Genomic DNA, 18,143 nt, shown 5'->3' on the forward strand with positions numbered 1-18,143 from the left:
TCAGTAGAAGTCACATTTTACTCAACATCTTCCCAAGCCAGGTCATATTTATGCATCAAATAAGCTCAGTTTGTGAATGGGAGTGGGAGGGAAGGGGAGAAATTGAAGGATGAGGCAAAATGTGCAGATGCAGCAGATCTGAAAAGGAGTTTTGATCTGACCCACGGCACCTGCTTTAATAGGAGCCCACAAATGCCTCACAGAGAGCAGAAGGTGGGCACTGCAGATCTGAACCAGGCACGGGAAGCTTGGGGGAGTGGTTATATGCATTTTGGGCAGGATAACCCCATGAGCAGCCCCTGCAGCAAAACAAGAGCCAGGCACCAAGAGCTCAGCTCACCTACAGACTGAGCAGCTGGGGGAGGAAAGCACTGTAGGACTGAGCCTGGGACCTTTGCTTCACTGTCTAATTTCTCACTGCATAAGCTCCCTATTACAGTATTTCTGAGAGTTAAAGGGGACGAATAACTTGTTTAGGTCTCCAAGCAGCCAAACGTAACAGATTAAAGCTTCTTATCAGTAGAGTATTTAAGAAATACCCCAGTGTTAAGGGACACTGAGCTGCCCTCTGCCTTAACCCCACAGCCACCCGGCCAACCTCTTTTCTGATGACTGGGCACACATCTCCCAAACAGCCAGACGGGCAGAGTGTAACCTCCTTCTGCTGCTTGTGATTTTGGATGCTCTTCAGAAACATCACAGCTCTTCATTTCTCAGAACATAGATGCCCATCACTTGTTCAACAGCATCAGAGATGCCCAGGAACAGCAGGCCCGCCTAATTACTGAATTAACCTATTTAGTGCAGGTGGAAGCAGAAGTTTCCCATTCATGAATGGAGATTCTCCATTAGGAGAGGTCACACTGAGGTCTCTGGTGAAACGTGACTTCTGGACACTTCAGAAAATAACAACTGTGCCTGCAGCCAAAGCACTGCATCCAAGCAGATACCGGCCACGCATCTCTGCCAGCTCTGCTCCCCAGACGAGCTCCAACAACGTGCATCTGCACCTCCAACCCTTTCAAGCATCCTCACATTTCAAGCCAGATAATTTTCCTAGCCAGGGGTCTCAGGGAATGCGAGCTGCTCAACTGGAATGGCGTGCTTCCCCCGCCCCCGCCACATCTCAATGTGATGCACAGATCTGGCTCCAGCTTTCCAGACTCAGCAGAGCTAGGCAAAGCCAACACCGTGTCTGTGGGACTGCACGCTGCCTGCTACAAGAGGCAAAGACCTGGATTGCCAGCGTCGATTCTTCTCAAAGGGAGCAGCTCCAGCACAGCAATGAGGCATTAAGAAGCGAGGGCAACACCTTAAACACGTTGTTTAAGGGGGAGAGGGAGTGAGATGGAGAGGGATCCCTCAACTCTGCAGCTGGCAGCACACACACCATAGCCAGTATGTGACTGTGCCACCCGCTGCTGCTTCACCTTGTCAGTCATCCCCACACAGCCACTCTGCCCCAAAGTCAGCCTCTCTGCTCTCATGCACACCTACTGCGTGCACCCATAACGCACACAGCAACAGGTGGAGGTCACCAGCCACCACCCCAACTTTGCTTCATAATAACATAAATTTGCAAAGGCTGTGAACAAAATGCTGCAATAAATCCACCTTTGAAAAGAAAGTTAACTTCAAGCCACAAAAAAATGACAGCCTAATCACTTTCCTGTGGTTTGTGCTGTTACCCCAAAGCCTCCTGATACCTGCCAGCAGGAGCTCTCAAGCACTCTGCTTTCTGCCTATGTTATCAGTCAGATAAACACACAGACACCCAGATCCTTTACCTTTAGGAGATGATGCTTCTGGAACTGCCTCCGGGTGGGAGTGCAGAGCAGTGGGCTCTATGCTCCCCTCAGCAGGTCCTGAGGACAGTGGTCCAACCTCCAGCTCCTCTTTTATGGATTCCAGTGTTTTTAAGGCTACTGCCTTTGACCTGTCCACATCAGAAAAACTGCCTTGGTTCTCCTCCCCTCCCTGCAAGTCCTGGGCTGAAATACACTCTGGGTTCAGCACACAGTTCACTTCACTTCCATGGCTGTGGTTTTCTGTCCATCCTTGTGGATCCCCACACCTCTCTCCAGGTTTGAGGCTTCCAAACTGACTCGAGTCTTCTGCTTGAGCATCAAGACCCAGCAAAGATCCACTGGTACCTGACTGTTCTGCCACCTGCTCGCCCTCTGCTGGCAGTGCAGTTTGGGGCAGCACGGCATCTTCAGCTCCCTTATGCTGACAAGCAGAGACTTCTTGTTCTTCACCATCTGAAAGCACTCCATCCACAGGAGCATTGGTAGAACAGCAACTACAGCTACTCTGATGCTCCTTCACAGCCTGTACTTGTTCAATCTCTTTGACATCCTCAGGGCTCTCTCTTCTTCCCTGCTCTATTTCACCTACTTCTCCTCGGTTCAGCTGTTCTGGAGGATTTACTGGAGAGCTACAACTTGTTTCCTGATCAGCACAACAAGCTGGGACTGCCGCTGCATCTGTCATGTTCCCTGAAGGAGAGCCTCTTCCCACACCCACAGCTGAACTCTCAGGTGTGGCAGGCAGTGCAGCAGCCTGGACTGGTGCAGTACTTTCACCAGCACTCTGGCAAGAAGCATTGGGACCTTCCTTCAGTGTGCAGCGCGGTCCCAAAGGCCCCAGGACAGACCCAAGAGAAGGATCCACCTGTGTCACCTCACGTTGATGCTCTGTCAGCAGTTCTCCACGTTCCTCCACAAGCTCCTCTTCAGCGGCAGCATCTAGATTTGTTTCTGGGCTCTGCTCCAGCGTTTCAACACCGGGATTTATGCTAGAACCATCGTTTTCTAATTCCATGTTTCCAGTAGAACCAGTCATTTGTGCTTTGCAGCTGACGCCATCTCCAGCACACACGTCACTGCTGCCGCTCAGCGCACACTGCCAATCACCAGAGCACTCACTGCAGGCCTCCTGCTCCACGGCACAGGAATCTTCCGCACCAAAAGGAGCTGCAGTTGCAGGAAAACTGTTTCCCATGCTCCCAGGAGCACCTGGCAGCAGCTGAGCTTCTGGAGACAGCTCTTCACATGCCGCCGTTTGGTTGCTTTCCAAAGGAATTACATTTTTGAGAACTCCTGGAGAAGTGCTCAGAGCGTCCATCTGACAGGGCTCCTTCTGCATAAGTGCTGAGTGAACTAAGTTCTTGGAGTAGGTGCTATCTTGAATGACAATAAACCTGTGCTTGCCTTTAGATGCATTCACTCTTGTCCTAGGCTGAGTCAGATAACTTAAAGCCAGTGACTGGGTTAACGAGCCTGTCTGTGGTCCAAAGCGGGGCAGTGAAACTTGGGCGAGCTCAACGTACTCCCCTTCAAGGTCACTTTGCAAATCCTCCTCAGGAACAGGACTGGAACACACACCATTGACAACAGTTTCACCTAACTGTGGAGCTGGGCTGCGAACAACCAGGTTGTTGCAATTTGGACTTTGTTCCTGTAGACACTGAGATTCTAGGTCTGGTAAGCTGTGCTCAGCATGGTCCATGGGGAGACATACAAGTGAAGGTTTCCCTGCTGTCTCTGGAGCGATAGTATTATTTTCAATTATTTTTGGTTTATTTATAAATTCCGGATTAACCACGTTATCCCAGGGAACACGAAATATTTTATCATCAGTGGTCAGTAAACAATTTTCCAGTGCTATACCCATCCGCTCTCCATTGATAGTACTCAACCATTCCAGAGTAAAAATAGAGGTATAGGAAACTTCTGGAATCACGACTTCTTCTACATTGTGCTTGTCTTTTGCTAAACACTTCAACACGATCCGTGGAGACTTCTTCAGATAGGGAACCACCTGCAGGTAGAAGTCACCAGGCTTCAAGATTCGCCAGTCAATGGAAGCCAGCTGGACTACAATCTTCTCGTGAATGCACAGGGGCCAGCCCTCGTGGCGAAACAGCAAGCCACAGTACTGAACCTAGAGAGAAAACACAAAGCATGTTCAGCAGCAGGAACACAGCTCAGCTCAAGCTTCTGGATGGGAGAGACCACACGTCTCTTTTACAGAGCAGCTATGGCAATAGCACAGCTCAATTTGGGGTCTTTGGCAGTCAGCGTAGGGGAGTTTTCCATACTGAGGTAGTCTCTTTAAAAGGAAACCAACACAAAAAGGACAAGTTACCATCACAAATCATCAGCGTCTCAGGAGCTGAACGCACACCAGCCATCCGCCACAAGCATCAGCCCTACTTAAAGCTGGGTCAGCACAGACAGGCAGAGGACTGAGCCCAGAACCTGGGGTGCTGATGTCAGAGTTCCCACTTCCCAGCAGAAGAGCTCTTCTTTACCTTAGTGCTGCAAATGCACAAAACCTCTGTCCTCAACTAAACACCACCCACAGCCTGACCAGACTTCAACCATACGCGCCATCCCTGCAGGCATTCAAGGCCAGGCTGGATGTGGCTCTGGGCAGCCTGGGCTGCTGGTTGGTGACCCTGCACACAGCAGGGGGTTGGAACTGGATGAGCACTGTGCTCCTTTGCAACCCAGGCCATTCTATGATCTCTAAAGCTTACACAGCACACTCTAGGTTGTATCAAGTATACTTGAAACTAACCATGAGGAGGCTAAAGACGCAGAAACATTACTGCACAGAATGCCTCTACCCAGCCTAGCGCTGCAAGACACTGCCTGTCTGGTAAAGGGCCCTTAGGCTAAGATGTGCTGTGGGGGAGGGAAAGCAGAATGAAGGTACTAAGCTCTGAGGACTCAGTTCTTCTAAACATGCGCTGTTGAGGTGCACAGTGTGTTCCATCTGACTTTGCTTGAGCCTAATAGAAGAGTAGGAAGTCAGGAAAAAGGCATCACACAGCTGGAGCAACTGAGAGCCTATGTAAAAACAGGTGGAAACAAGTTAGGAGGAGTCAGCACCAAGGGATCACTGTAAACCCACCAGTGAGTGGAAAGAGAGATCGGTGAAACAAAGCAGAAGGGAGGCAGCAGAGCAGGACTTACACAACCAAGCTGTGCAGCTCCTGACCTGCTGAGCCCTGAGCCTCTCAGCTATACCATGCCTTCTTCATACAAGCCCACTTACAAAGGTTTTGCACCCAGACTTTGTAGTCAGCCAGATACTGGTTCATGTCAGCCACGTTTTTCACTTTTAAGAATTCCCACCGGAGTCTGAGTCATCTTCAGCACAACATACTGAAGTTATGAGAAGCAGCCCCTGGAGATGCCTGCTGGGCACAGACCTGCCCAGTTTTCCAACTTACAGTCATGTTCTGAATGTTTCATTTTAGCATTTCCTCCACGTTTGCACTTAGAAGTCCTGTTACAGACATAACAGGAATTCCCTACACCTGCAACATGGGCTCAGTGTGTGAGCCTTCCAGCTCCCTAGAAATCCACCCTCGCCCCCAAACACAGCAGCACTCAGGACCCCCCCCATGTTCCCATGTACCTTTTTCCTATATTTAAAAAGAAAAAGAAAATAAAAAGGCAGTGACTCCAGGCATCAAACAAGACAAGTCTGAAGACAGCTCCCAATTAAGTAAAAGTTCACGGCTGAACCAACCTGACTCAATTATTTACAGCTTTATCACAACATCAAAAAGTAAAAATCGCTGCTTTGAACTCAATTCTGTTGGGGTAAAATGAGGTCTAAATCAAGCCACAAGCAATAATTCGTTCTTAGTTTCATGATTAACTTCACTTTCTTTGTCAAGACAAGGTCTTAGGAGGGATTCCCCCGTACTGGATGCAATACTTGAATTGGAAAGCTGTCATCTAGAAACCCAGATGTGTTAGGATTGGCAGCACTGACTTCAGGCTTTTTATCTTGTTCCCCTCACGTGGTCACATGGAAGCCCTGACAAAGATTGCTATTTATAAGGGGCTGTATTCTGCAGGTCACACAGATGGAAGGAAAATGCTTCCACTCAAAGAACTTGTCACACAGCAGAGAGGCCACGAGACTGGAAGCAACCTCCTGGATCCTCACACACACTGAAACAACAGGTACAGGCATCAAGCTCCTTAGTCTCCACGTTCCCCAGTGTGCACCTTACGCCAGCTGGGTTTCTTACCCTCGCTGCACCTGCTCACTCTCCAGCTCTGGCAGTTCCCCCCCCATCCCTGCAGCCAGCCCCCCCCATCTCTATGCCACAGCTCCATAACGCACCTCCCCCCGCTGTCTCCTAGGCCTGCCCTCAGTGATGCCTGTTTAACACAGCTCCACTCGTTGCAGTGTGAAGCCCTGCAGAACACCAGATGTAAGGCACCAACATTTCCCAAGAGGGCTGGAAGCATGTTGCTCCTTAGAGCTACAGTCACCCTCACCCTTTCAGCCACACTCCCACAGTAACCCAGCCACCAGGCAGCCCTGCTCCCCAAACTGCTGTACCCAAAACACAAACTCTGCCCACCATTTTATCACAGCACGCGCTCACACTCTGCCATCACACAAGCCTCAGTACACAGTTTCACAGTCCACCCTGTGTCATACATTTACCCACCTCCTCCTGCTATTGCTCGTGTCTCCCAGCCTCGTTTCATCACCATCTGGTCATCAACATACTCTTACTTTTTATGCCAAGGTCACAGATGAGAAGCAATATGTGTCCCATGACTCCCATTTCCATCCAGCTCTCACTGCAGTACACACACCCTTCCTTTCACCAGTTTTTCTGCCCATCTTGTCATGCTTGCATGAACCTCCATCCCTTTGACACAGTCATTAACTTTCCATCTGACCCATCATAAATCCTGCAAGGAAGAGATCAAACCACCAAACTTCTCTGTCTCGACAGAAGGCTGTTCTATGGGAAAGGCTGTTCTTACACTACCTGCCACGGAGCAAACCACGTGTAAAAAACATTCACAAATGCTTTAAGGCTCATTTAATTCCTTCCACACTCAGTGACTGCTGTTGTTGTACGCTCAGCTTGTTCTCTGTGTTTAGTTGCTAGCCCTGACTTAGTAGATTCAATACAAATCCCTGTTATCAGCATTACGTGGTAACTTCTTCCATATTCCAGGAGGAGATCAGCTGGCCCTTTTTATTCCAACCCAGTCATTTTCTGCTCCCATTTCAATCCTATTCTCTGCACAACCAACCATCCACTGCCATACCCACATGCTGCATTACTACCAGGAAAAAAAAGCTAAGGTAAGACTGTTCACTTTGGAGGATCTTATATTGTCTTTATATCCTAACCTTGAGCTTCGAAATCTGCCTCCCTTTCTTTTCTGCTTCCATTAAACTGACTTTAAAAACCTATATGACCCGACACACTGCTTGTACTTCCCTCAAATGTGAGTGGATCACAGCTTTGCAGCCCTCAATCCTCATGCTTTCTGATCTCCAAGACAAAAGTGACTTCTATAGTCCCTTTCCTGCACAGCATGGCTAAATTAGCAGATCAAGACCTCCTACTACACACAGTTTGCAGAAGTTGTTCAGCCATTCTCAGGCCATACGTAGCTCACAGACTTCTTCTGTCACCAGAGTATTTCTTAATAAGTATGTTGAGGCCACGGGGGGAGGTGGGCTGACAAAAAGGATCAGTTCTCAAAGACTACAAACAGTTTATATGAGAGAAAAGTGAAAAACGCCACCAGTAGCAGCACGAACATAAAGCTCCATCTGCATCTACCTGACCTAAAGAATTTCTGTTAAAACCTGGAAGCAGGTTTGGGGGCTTTTGTGCATTAAGAATTCTGACATCCAACCTCATTGCTGAGATGACCTGCGTGCCTACAGACACACAACAAGCGGAAGAAGCCTCAGCAATAAAGTCACCAAACCCAAAAGACAGAGCTCTCAGAACTTCCTGATAAACCTGCAAAGCTACCACCTGAACTGCAGCAAGAGCTAGATCAACATCCAACAAGCAGGAACACAAGTCCTTCCAGAGCCCATATGTTTCAGAGGCATAGAACTTTAGAAGCAGAGCACCCCTGTGCTGTTCCAAAAAGCACCTTCAAAGAGATTCCGTGAAGAGGCTTATTTCAGTTGTTTGAACATTTCAATCTGAGGCTCAAGCATTTCTGCTCTTCTCATGTTCAGTCACTGCCAGAGCCAACCCAGGCTGGCTGGGGAGTGCCAGGCTCTGTGCCCAGCAGCTGCAGCCAAGAACGCTGCCGTACAGGAAAGAGCTGATGACCAATGAGAAAGGTATCACACAGGTCCCAGGGCCATGAGGACAGCTGGGCTGGAACAAACCAAGCAGTCCAGTTAGCCCAGGATTTGAAGGCTTCTAACAAAACCTGGTTTCTAAGCAGACAGAGACCCTCCGCGCACACTTGGAGATCACAGACTGGTGGTCCTGTCACACCCAGTTGAGGCCCATGAACTCACCTAACACTTCATTGTGGCCTTCCAGTACTTGAAGGGAGCGGATAAACAGGAGGGGGAACGGCTGTTTAAGAGCGTGGATAGTGATAGGACAAGGGGGAACAGTTTTAAACTGAGACAGAGGAGGTTTAGGTTGGATATTAGGAGGAAGTTTTTCCCCCAGAGGGTGGTGAGGCACTGGCACAGGTTGCCCAAGGAGGCTGTGGATGCCCCATCCCTGCAGGCATTCAAGGCCAGGCTGGATGTGGCTCTGGGCAGCCTGGTCTGCTGGTTGGTGACCCTGCACACAGCAGGGGGTTGGAACTGGATGAGCGTTGTGGTGCTTTGCAACCCAGGCCATTCTGTGATCCTATGACTTCATGAAGCCACTGCAGAAGCTGAGATCTTGTTCTCTCAGAAGTTCCCATGGTTGCCATTCAGACAGCAGTCAGTGTTTTGCACTTCAGTGCTCTTAGGAAAAGCTTAATGAAAACAGGAGGAAACACCGCTTTTGTTTACACTCTCAAGAAGGCAGGCAAGGCTTTTAGGGAACAAGTAACGAGAATTAGTCCTGTAATTTTAGACAGTGAGGGGGGACAACGGTGAAGAGATGGAGCCGACAGTAAACGAGAAGCAATTCTGAGCAATAAGAATTCAAACAAGCAGACATCTAAGCGAAATACAGCACAGCCTGGGCCTCCCATAAAGAAAGCGCAAGGCTCGAGGTTCCCCTGTACGCCCGGAGCCGGCAGCTGAGGCCCTCACGATGCAGGGCCAGAAGGGCCCGCGAGCGAGACGGCAAGGAGCTTACAGCCACCACTACGGCCTGCAGCCCGGAGCGGCTGGCTGCACCCCGAGTCCTGCCCACACCTCAGAGCCCAGCGCCCTCACCTCTCCCACCTCAGCGTTCCTCAGCCCCCACCTTTCCCATTTCGATGTTTCCCATGCCCTCCCCCCCCCACCCCACCCCGCCGTCCCTCACCTCTCCGCCTCACGGGCTCTCAGGGCGGCACTCCCGCCTGTTCTCAGCTCTCTTCATGCCCATCAAGCCACGCTCGCCCTCCTATTGGCTCCCGCAGCTTCAACCGCCCTCCTATTGGCCGTTGGGACGCGCGCGGCCCGCCCACCCACGCCCTACTCTGAGCGCGGCCATCGGTTGTGGCGAGCGAGGCTTCGCGGCTCCGGCCGCACCGGTCGCAGCAGGAGGGACGCGGCGCCATATTGCCGCCCACAGACACCCACACGCGGCTATGGGACCCTCCGTCGTGGGCCGTGGGCCCGGTGCCGCGGCGAGGTTTGCTGGAAAGCCAGGCGGCTTCCCGCGGTGGGTGCTGAAAGCCTGAGGAGGGATTTCTGCCCACCTCCTGCTAAGGAGGGAAGCCGTGAGCCGCCTCAGCATCATAGCGCACACGGAACGCCGTGCAAATCCTCACAGCTTGTGGGGCTCAGCTTCATCTCTGCCATATCTGAGCAGTTCCACTCGTGTGATTTTTCCCCCCCTGGCCGTGAGGAAATGTATTGAAAACCCGGCTGTGTACAGCCTCCATGGCCAAAGCCAAAGCAGCCAGGGCAAACCCTACTTATAGGGTGGCGGTTTCTTTTGGAGCCAAGTTTGCAATGGAGGCATTTGACTCATCGTTTCTAACATTTAAGCCTCCGAACAGTAAAGCCCATTAATCTCGGTCTCGCTCTGGCAGTAATGTGACTCCTTGAGGCTACGGAGCCTTGCGATGGTTCCAGCAACCACCGAAGGGAGCCAGGGCTGCCGGGAGAAACAGCGGGGGGCAACGCTTCACCCCAACCCAACAGCTTCACCCCCATGGCTGGAGAGCCCCTCAACTCCGCCATCATTGGCTGGATGTGGCTCTGGGCAGGCTGGTCTGGTGGTTGGCGACCCTGCACATAGCAAAGGGGTTGAAATTAGATGATCACTGTGGTCCTTTTCAACCCAGGCCATTCTGTCATTCTATGATCAGCTCGCAAAGGCCATGCAAACCCTCCCTGCCAAGCCCCAAAGCCTTCCACTCAGTATTCCAATTCTGGAAGGTGAGGGCACTGCTCCACATCTGATCTCAGCAAGGTTTGCTTTCAGTAACAATTCCTCAACTGTTTCCTACTTGTCCGCCTTGCCCTCTTGCCTAGGCTGCTGCAGACGAGCGCGCGCTTTCTGCCAGGCACTTTACATCCTCCAGCAGAAAGAAGGTTCACCAGCAAAGCCCCAACAGGTCGCGGAGAGCGTGATGTACTTACACAGGCATCCTGCTGAATGCACTGCAGGATGTGCTTGGCTGGAATCAGGAAGTCTATGAGGTAGCGCAGTCCATCCCCACGGTACGTCTTCTCCACCACATCAAAAACTTGGCACAGCACAGTGGCGGCCGTAGCCTCGAACGGAGGGTAGAGAGCTGATAACGTGCTCTGAATGCAGCCGTCCAGCGACTCTGAGTCCTGCCAAGAGAGAAAGCGTGAGCGGTGCGGCAGCGCGGGACGCCCCGGCCAGCTCTGTGCCGGGAGCGCAGCCACCTCCCAGTGCAGGAGGGGAGAGGATCAAAGCAGCAAACTGCCGTCCTTCCTCCTTTCTTTTGGCACCGGTGACTTCAGGTGGAATTAAAAACAAAAAAAAATTAAAATTAAAAAAAAAAACACCTCTCTCAAAAGGCGAGCGAAGCGCTCACAGAGCACTGCGCACAGCGGCGAGATTCCCCAGCTTTTGCTTACGCAGCAAGTCCGTCTTGCTGAGCTGGGTGGGGCTGCTATTAAACCATTACCGCAGCACGTGAGTGCGTGCGAGCGAGCGAGAGTGTCATGGGGTGGATGGAGCACTGCCCTGCCGCCTGGGCACCACTGCCCGGATCCCCTGTGGGCCGAGGGGAGACGTGGGGGAACGCTTGTGCCCATGTTCCTCAGCACGCTGCAACCCACAGCGCTGCCGGGGCTGGTTGGTCGCAGGGGAAGCCGCTCACTGGTGCAATTCTTCATCGTTCTCACGGCAGGCTCTTTTTGGGAGCCGGGAGTTTTCTGCGGTGAGAGATGCCTCGTGCAGGATCACAGCCTGCACCAACAGGACTGCCCCTGGTGCTCCAGCACGCGCCTCAGTGCCCGTTTCCTGCTCAGGTGACGGCTCGCAACTTCCCCTGCTGCTGCTGCTGCTCGGAGCCAGCCACGGCCTGCCCGCATCGTCAGAACCCATTCCAGCGCTGGAGGCCAAATTCTGATCTGCTGCATGGGTGCAAGTCGCGAGAGCTTGCCAAAAAATAAAATAAAGCAATCTGCAGACATCTGCAGAGAGGATCGGGAGCCTTCCCTGCCTTTTTGTTTTACAGGGGACCCCTCTGGCTAACCCAAATCCAGTGGGAGTGAGCTCTGCGACAGAACCAAATGAAAGTTTACTCAGGTGTCTGGCCAGATCCTCCTCTGATATAAATCCACCTCCTTTCACTAGAGGCAGCGAAAGCATTTGAGCCTCTGGCCCAGAAGCCTCCAGCCTCCCGCAGAACAGGAACAGCTGCATGGACATGCCTGAAAACACACCTCGGTTCCACAGCACGAACCTGGAGAGAAAGTTAAACAAAGCTCACGTTGCCAGCCAGGACCAGCAGGAGGAGGGATCGGGAGGAAGGAAGCGTTCACTTCTTCCATTGAAGGAAAGGGTCCTTTGCTCCAGACATCAACTTGAGGAAATGCCTCAGCAACAGAGCAAGCCTAAAGTGACTTGCAGCCATAATGCTCCTCACACAAACCCTCCATCCTTTGCAGCTGCCCAGCTCGACCATCCTTCCATTCCTCATTTTTGAAAGCATGTAGGCACAATGTATTGCTCAGTGGTACAAGCCTTCCTGTAGGAAAGCACACAGGATTGCACAGGAGAGATGGGCACATCCAGGCAGTGCCTGCACAATCCCTCCCTGCATCAGTGCGGGTGACAGCAAGCCACGATCTGCCCATGGCACTGCTTCAGCTTTTCTGATGCTGTTTCTCCTGATGTCAGCAACAAGCAAGGCTGAGTGGCAGCAAGTAAGCAGCTAACATGTTTGCAACCAGCTGCCTCCTGCCATAGCCCTCAAGGTCAGTGTAACCAGCTAAACAGAGGTTTAGGAACTATTTTTCATATTCTTAACCCAAGGACTCAAAAAGCAGGAGCAATTTTGCACACTGACAAATGCTGGATGCTAGACTCAGCGTTTAGGTCTAAACCTAAATGGGAGGGGACAGTTGCTTTAAACAAGCTTCTATCCACCCAGAATGTAAAAGCAGTATCAACCCCCAGCTCTGATTCTATTAACTAAAATGAAAGGCCTCTTCCAGCTGGACCTGACGTAACAAACAGAACTGCTTTTGAGTCCAAACACAGCCAGCTAAAGGCAAGTGCAGCTCTGCTAAGGCTGTGCCACCAGCTTCAGGGCTGCCCCGTGCCTCCGGGGGAACAAGAGGCCTTCACCTGCTGCACTTCCCCCTAGCACCAAAGAGCCCAGCTGTGGGCTCCCACTGGTATTACAGCTGGCAGCATCTGGAAATGATTTCAACCTGATCCTCTCCAGCCCCCAGATTCAAAACCTCAGCCCGTGGCAGCTGTGGGGTTCTGTTCTGCCCTCTGCCCCCGTACCTCTTGCACAGTTCTTGCAGATATTAATCCCCCTTCCCCAGTGAATTTGGTTTACTGTTGCAAATAAAACAAAGAAGTAAAAATATTTGCACATGAGCGGGTGCATTGCTCTCAGGTTCTCACACCATTCCTGCTGCCTGAGTAAAGGCTTCGCAAGATAATTATTAACACTGGCACCGAATCAAAAAGCCTTTATATGGTTAAAATAAACCAAGCCGTATATTATTCTACCTTTAGTAAAATACAGGATAACCATAGCCTGTAGCCATTGTGAAGCTCAGTGCTAACAGACGCTTCCCCTCTCTCTGGTTCACTGTACCATAAAGCCGTGATACCTGTTCAGGCTTGAAGGACAGAGGGCTGCTTTCAAGCCCCACCTTTGGATCATTTCATTAGGTTCTCTGCTAACTCCACTGGAAAAGCCCCAAACGTGGTTGCAAACTCACCCATCCCGTTGGGATCCACCTGATGGCAGAGCCTCTTCAGAACACAGAGAGCGCAGCGTGGCAGAGTGTGGAGCAGGCTGGACTCTGAGCACAGACTTGGGAAACCAATTCACAGTCCTGGAGATGGGATGGGGCTGCTTATTTGTCCTGTTAACTTCTCCAGAGGGAGAAGGAATCGCCTTGGCAAGGGCAGTGGCCCTGAAGGAGCCATGGTTTGGAAGCACAGGGAGCTCAAACAGAACGCCAAGAGAAAGGCACAGCACCCTGCACTCCAGATGCCAATCAGAAGCCCGCAGCCCATCCTACCCACAAGCCACATTCCCTGTGCCACACAGGGTACTCAAGCCCCACCAAGAGGCTCAAGGAGTGAGGATAAGGGATCAGTGTCCCAGGAGAAGGAGAGCAAGCCAAACCCAGTAAGGATCCAAGGAGAGGATGCTTGCACACACCTGCTTGCACAGCAGCCCCAGAGAGCTGGCAAAGCCCCACACAGGGCCGTCCTGGAGAAAGCAGCCCCCTCTGCACACTGCAGATCTCAGGCCGGCCGGTCTCCAGCAGCATTGCCACATCCTGCTAATGGGAAGGGCCTGAACACAAGCTTCTTTCCAGCCGCTCGGCACAAACGCAAACAGGATTGCTTTCCAACCAAGCCAGAGAGCATCTCCCTGAGCAAAATAAAAAACCAAGTCTTGGGACTCAAATGTTTCTTTGTAAATAGCACAGGAGGCCCATGAACTCCTGCACGCTGCCGCCACACCTCCCAAAAGAGAACCAGGCTTTAAAAATAACTGCTCCATAAATCAAGGCTCTAAATAAAGCCCAGGTTAAGGTCACGTCCGGCCACGGCAGCTTTCACCACACCGCAGCTGGGAGCTGGTTGATGTTACAGCCCTGCTCCAGGGACCCATCTACCTCTCCTCGTGCAAGCAGCTGCTGCAGCATGTGAGGAGCCTGCCAGGAGGCATCTGGAGCAAGCAGGAGCTCCTCAGCCCTTTCTGGATGCCTTAGTGGTCAGGAAGAGGGCTCTAGCTACTGGGAACTCCTGCCATCCTGCAATTCAAGTTGGACAGCAGGAAAAATCTCCTCTCTGGAAGAGCAGTGAGGCAGTGGCACAGCTGCCCAGGGAGGTGGGGGAGTCACCGTCCCTGGAGGTGTCCCAGAGCCATGGGAATACGGCACTGAGGGACGTGGGCAGTGGGCACGGTGGGGTGGGGTTGGGTTTGGGGATCTGAGAGCTCTTTTCCAATCTTAATGACTCTATGATTTCCTTCTGACTCAAGTTCTTTCTCTTTGGGACCTGCTGCTCACCAGTCAGGGCTGAGTGCAGAAGATCTCCCTTCAGGTTTTCAGCCCACCAGGGATAAGAGAGATGAATGCCAAGGGTACACATCAGGAAGGTGCCTAGGATGGAAGCTCAGGTGGCGCAGGACAGTGCGGCATCCCTTCCCTGCACAGACCAGCACTGCTCTAGCCACCCGGAGCCACCATTCCCTACAATTCACTTGACCACCTTGGATGGAAGCCAGCATTGTGCTCAAGAACACTCGCCTACAAAAAGTCCTGAACAAAGACAACATGAAGAAGAGGCACAAATCTTCCCTGCTGACAGCCCAGATGCTGTCTGAAGGCTCCTAAAAGTTCTCGGCAAGCCCAGGACTTATGGCAGACAGCACTCCTTTCTGACAGGCCAGACCGGCCCATGCCACATGCTGAGGCATACATCTGGCAGCAGAGGATCTGCAGCTTTGGCAGGGTGAGCATCCAGCCTCCAAACGTCGCCTGCGTGTGGCCCCCGGCCAGGTTTGGGGACTGGGGGAAGGGAGCCCCAGGCAGGCTGTGCAGGGCCGGGTCACTCTGCCAATACAGGCTGCCATGCTGCGCTGCTTGGCTGGGGCTGCTGGGCTCTCAGTTGACGTGAGAAACCTCATTTCCAGTAAAAACAGATCTCTGGGCTTTCCACGAACCCTTTCCACTTTCTGACAGCAAGCTTAAAGCCAGGCTGCTTTTCCTTTGGGGGGAAAAAAGAAAAGAGATATTTCTGTGTTCAAAAAGGTCTCCAGCTAAAAGCAAGGCTTGTTTTTCTGACAAAATCTGAGATTTCCCACTCCCTTTCTGCAGGGAGGAGAACCCTCCCATCCCCATTTCCTGAGCAGCTCTAATCGCAGCGGCAATGAGTTCAAGAGAGGAAAATCTTCCCAGCACAAGTGCCAGCTCCCCCGGCTGGGAGGCTCGGGGGGGAGGCTGGGAGCAGAGCGCTGGCTGCAGCACCCCGCCTGCTTTGGGGTGGTTGGGCCTAAAGAGCCCTGCTTACTGAGTGATGAGGCTGGAATTCACACCGCTGTCCTGCGAGATACCCGCCAATGGCTCTACCTGCTCTGCGGCTGAGCTCTGAGGGTTTGTCAGGGAGAAGCAGCCCAGCAGCGAGCCGTGCTCCAGCACAAGGCTCTCACAAGCCGGCTTCGTGCACAGGCTGTGTCTCCACCGGCCCCTCCGGCCTCGCAGGGAGTGGTGCTCTGGGAATCATTTCCAGATGCCTCCCTGCTCCCCAGCCCTTCCCTGGGCCGGCGCGGCCGCCAAAGCAGCTCCTACTGGGCAGCCGCGCAGGATTAGCATTCCAGGCGCTGCAGGAAAACAAGCGCTTGGAAGCGATTAACTCATGATCTCTTGTTTAATTAAACAAAGGGGGAAAAAATGATGTATTTGCTTTTCGGCTCGGAGGTCCCGCTTCTGCGCATGCGGGAGGCTGGGAGCGAAAGGCAGGGCAGCCCCGCAGCCTGCGTTGGTTTGCACTCAGTGGGGACGTCCTGAGCAGCTTTGGGAGCAGCGCAAGCCTCCCAGACACAGCACTCAGCACATCTTCCTCAGAGAATTCCCTCTTCTCTACCCTTTCCTTTAGGTTTCCCCAGTACCACACAACACTGCCCGCAGCTCCCATCTGTCCACGCAACACCAAGCGCATCAGAAGAGCTGCTGACAACTGCACAGCAGGTGAGGGTGGCCAAACACAGACCCACAGCCCGAGACCTCTGCCAGCCTACTGGAGATAAGCTCCTCCTCACAGGCTGCCCCCTATTAGCTACAGCTCAGGGGGTCAGACAGGTGTTTAAAGAGCATCTGAGAAAGCAGAGCCGAGCCCTGTGCTGCAGCAGACGTGCCCCAGCTGACACAGGGGCCTGCATGCGAGTGAGAAGAGTTGTGCGAGCACCAACACCATACAGCTGGGAACCAGCTTACCTTGCTTTAGTTCAATCAAGGGATTAGGTCCCTAATCTGAAATAACTGTCTAAGCACCGATTTATTTATTTTTTTTAAAACATCATTGGCATAGCTCTAACCATGCAATTAATTACCGGAGCTGTAATCAGCGCGACACAAAGCCCTGGGCACTTTGGTAACACCCTTCCCAGCAATGGACTGATGCTGGCTGCGCCTGCATTTGCCTGTCACCTCCTTGAGGCCCCAGGACAGAGCTGCACAAGCTCCCCAGGCTCGCTGAGCAGCCAGCACCACGTGCTTGTGCTCCAGCCAGGGCTCACAGCATTCAGAGTGCCACCCGAGCCAGGAACTTCCACTTCTACACAGCCCAAACACTGGCACCTTACAACGTAAGAAAGTGCCCATTCTTTCCAGTCTCTTCCAGTAAATGACTTTAAGAAAAATAAATCACCCTGTTCACTACCACGTTCAGCTGCCTTCATCATCCTTCAGCCAGGAGCATCAGACCCTAACCCACATATCATGCTCAGACACCCATCTGCGAGCACCTCCCAGCAGATGGGCAGCCTCCTGCGCTCCAGGAGAAAATGATAATCCTACAGAGGACAGCTGACAAGTACCAGGAATGATCTTCGCAGGGTCACCATTTAGGTTATTGCTTCAGCACCAGGTGTAAGGCTGCAGCCAGATCCCTTTATCAAGGTGCCCGAGCTGCTGGGACAGGATCCCAAGGGCAGATTTTTCAACCTGCATAAGTGAGGGTTGGATGTCTGAGTGCCTCTAAGAAAAGAACACGAGTTAAATGACTTCCCAGACTTAATGCAGGAGCCAGATAACACTCCATGGTCTCAGCATCCCGGAACAGATGAGCCACGGCTCCTTTTGGTCTCAAAAACCCCATCTCACCACATTCTTGTGAAATACAAGTCCTGCTACATCAAGGAGGGGGGGGGGGGGAAAAAAAGCATTCTGAAGCCAGAGCAGCAATTCCAGCAGGGTTGGCTGTTCATAGGAGAAAACTGAGTGTGCAGGGGCTCTTCCTTGGAGGAGCAAATCCCTGCATGCCTTTGACTTGAGCAGTGGCAGATCAGGTGCCGGCGTGCACCTTACCTCCAAGGACAGACAGAAGGTCAGGGCAGGCAGCCCAGGGACACCACAGACCCTGCCTGGATAAAACATACCTGCTCCAGCGAGCTACATTTGCTCCAAGGCTCTCAGAGCTGGCTGGGAAATAGAGGCAATGCATGTTGTACACTGATGTATAATGCATGTTCTCCCGCCCCTGAGCAGCCAAGCCTGGGGCTTAGAGCTGGACGGAAACGTTTCCCCTGTATTCAGATAAAGCCCTGAACGAGTGCCTCCTGGAGAGCTAAGTACATCAGTCATAAATGCAGTGCATTGCTTTTACTAAATGCCCGAGTCAGATAGGGGTAAACACAGGGCTTTTAAAGCTACTCCCTTTATGGCTCTTTTTTAAATAGAAAAGTCTCACGTGTCCCATTATTTCCATACATATCAAAGAAGGGTGGAGATTTAACTAGCGATTTCTAAAAGACATCTTTGTGCACAGAAGG

General features: G+C 52.1%; 1 protein-coding gene across 7 annotated transcripts in view; it reads right to left on the reverse strand.

Annotated features, from left to right (window-relative positions):
• The window catches only part of PLEKHG4 (pleckstrin homology and RhoGEF domain containing G4), a 79,789-nt gene that overhangs the window by 53,730 nt on the left and 7,916 nt on the right, over window positions 1–18,143 (reverse strand). For all 7 annotated transcript variants that reach the window (XM_042886153.1, XM_042886155.1, XM_042886154.1 and 4 more), the window contains exons 2-3: window positions 10,555–10,752; window positions 1,788–3,945 (exon numbers count right to left, since the gene is read on the reverse strand). In XM_042886153.1, coding sequence (XP_042742087.1) covers window positions 1,788–3,945; window positions 10,555–10,752 — 2,356 coding nt within the window. The remainder of the gene's footprint in view (window positions 1–1,787; window positions 3,946–10,554; window positions 10,753–18,143) is intronic.

Source organism: Lagopus leucura, unplaced genomic scaffold (genome assembly GCF_019238085.1).
Source record: "Lagopus leucura isolate 7727_CA_CO unplaced genomic scaffold, USGS_WTPT01 Super-Scaffold_100054, whole genome shotgun sequence".
Taxonomy (NCBI): domain Eukaryota; kingdom Metazoa; phylum Chordata; class Aves; order Galliformes; family Phasianidae; genus Lagopus; species Lagopus leucura.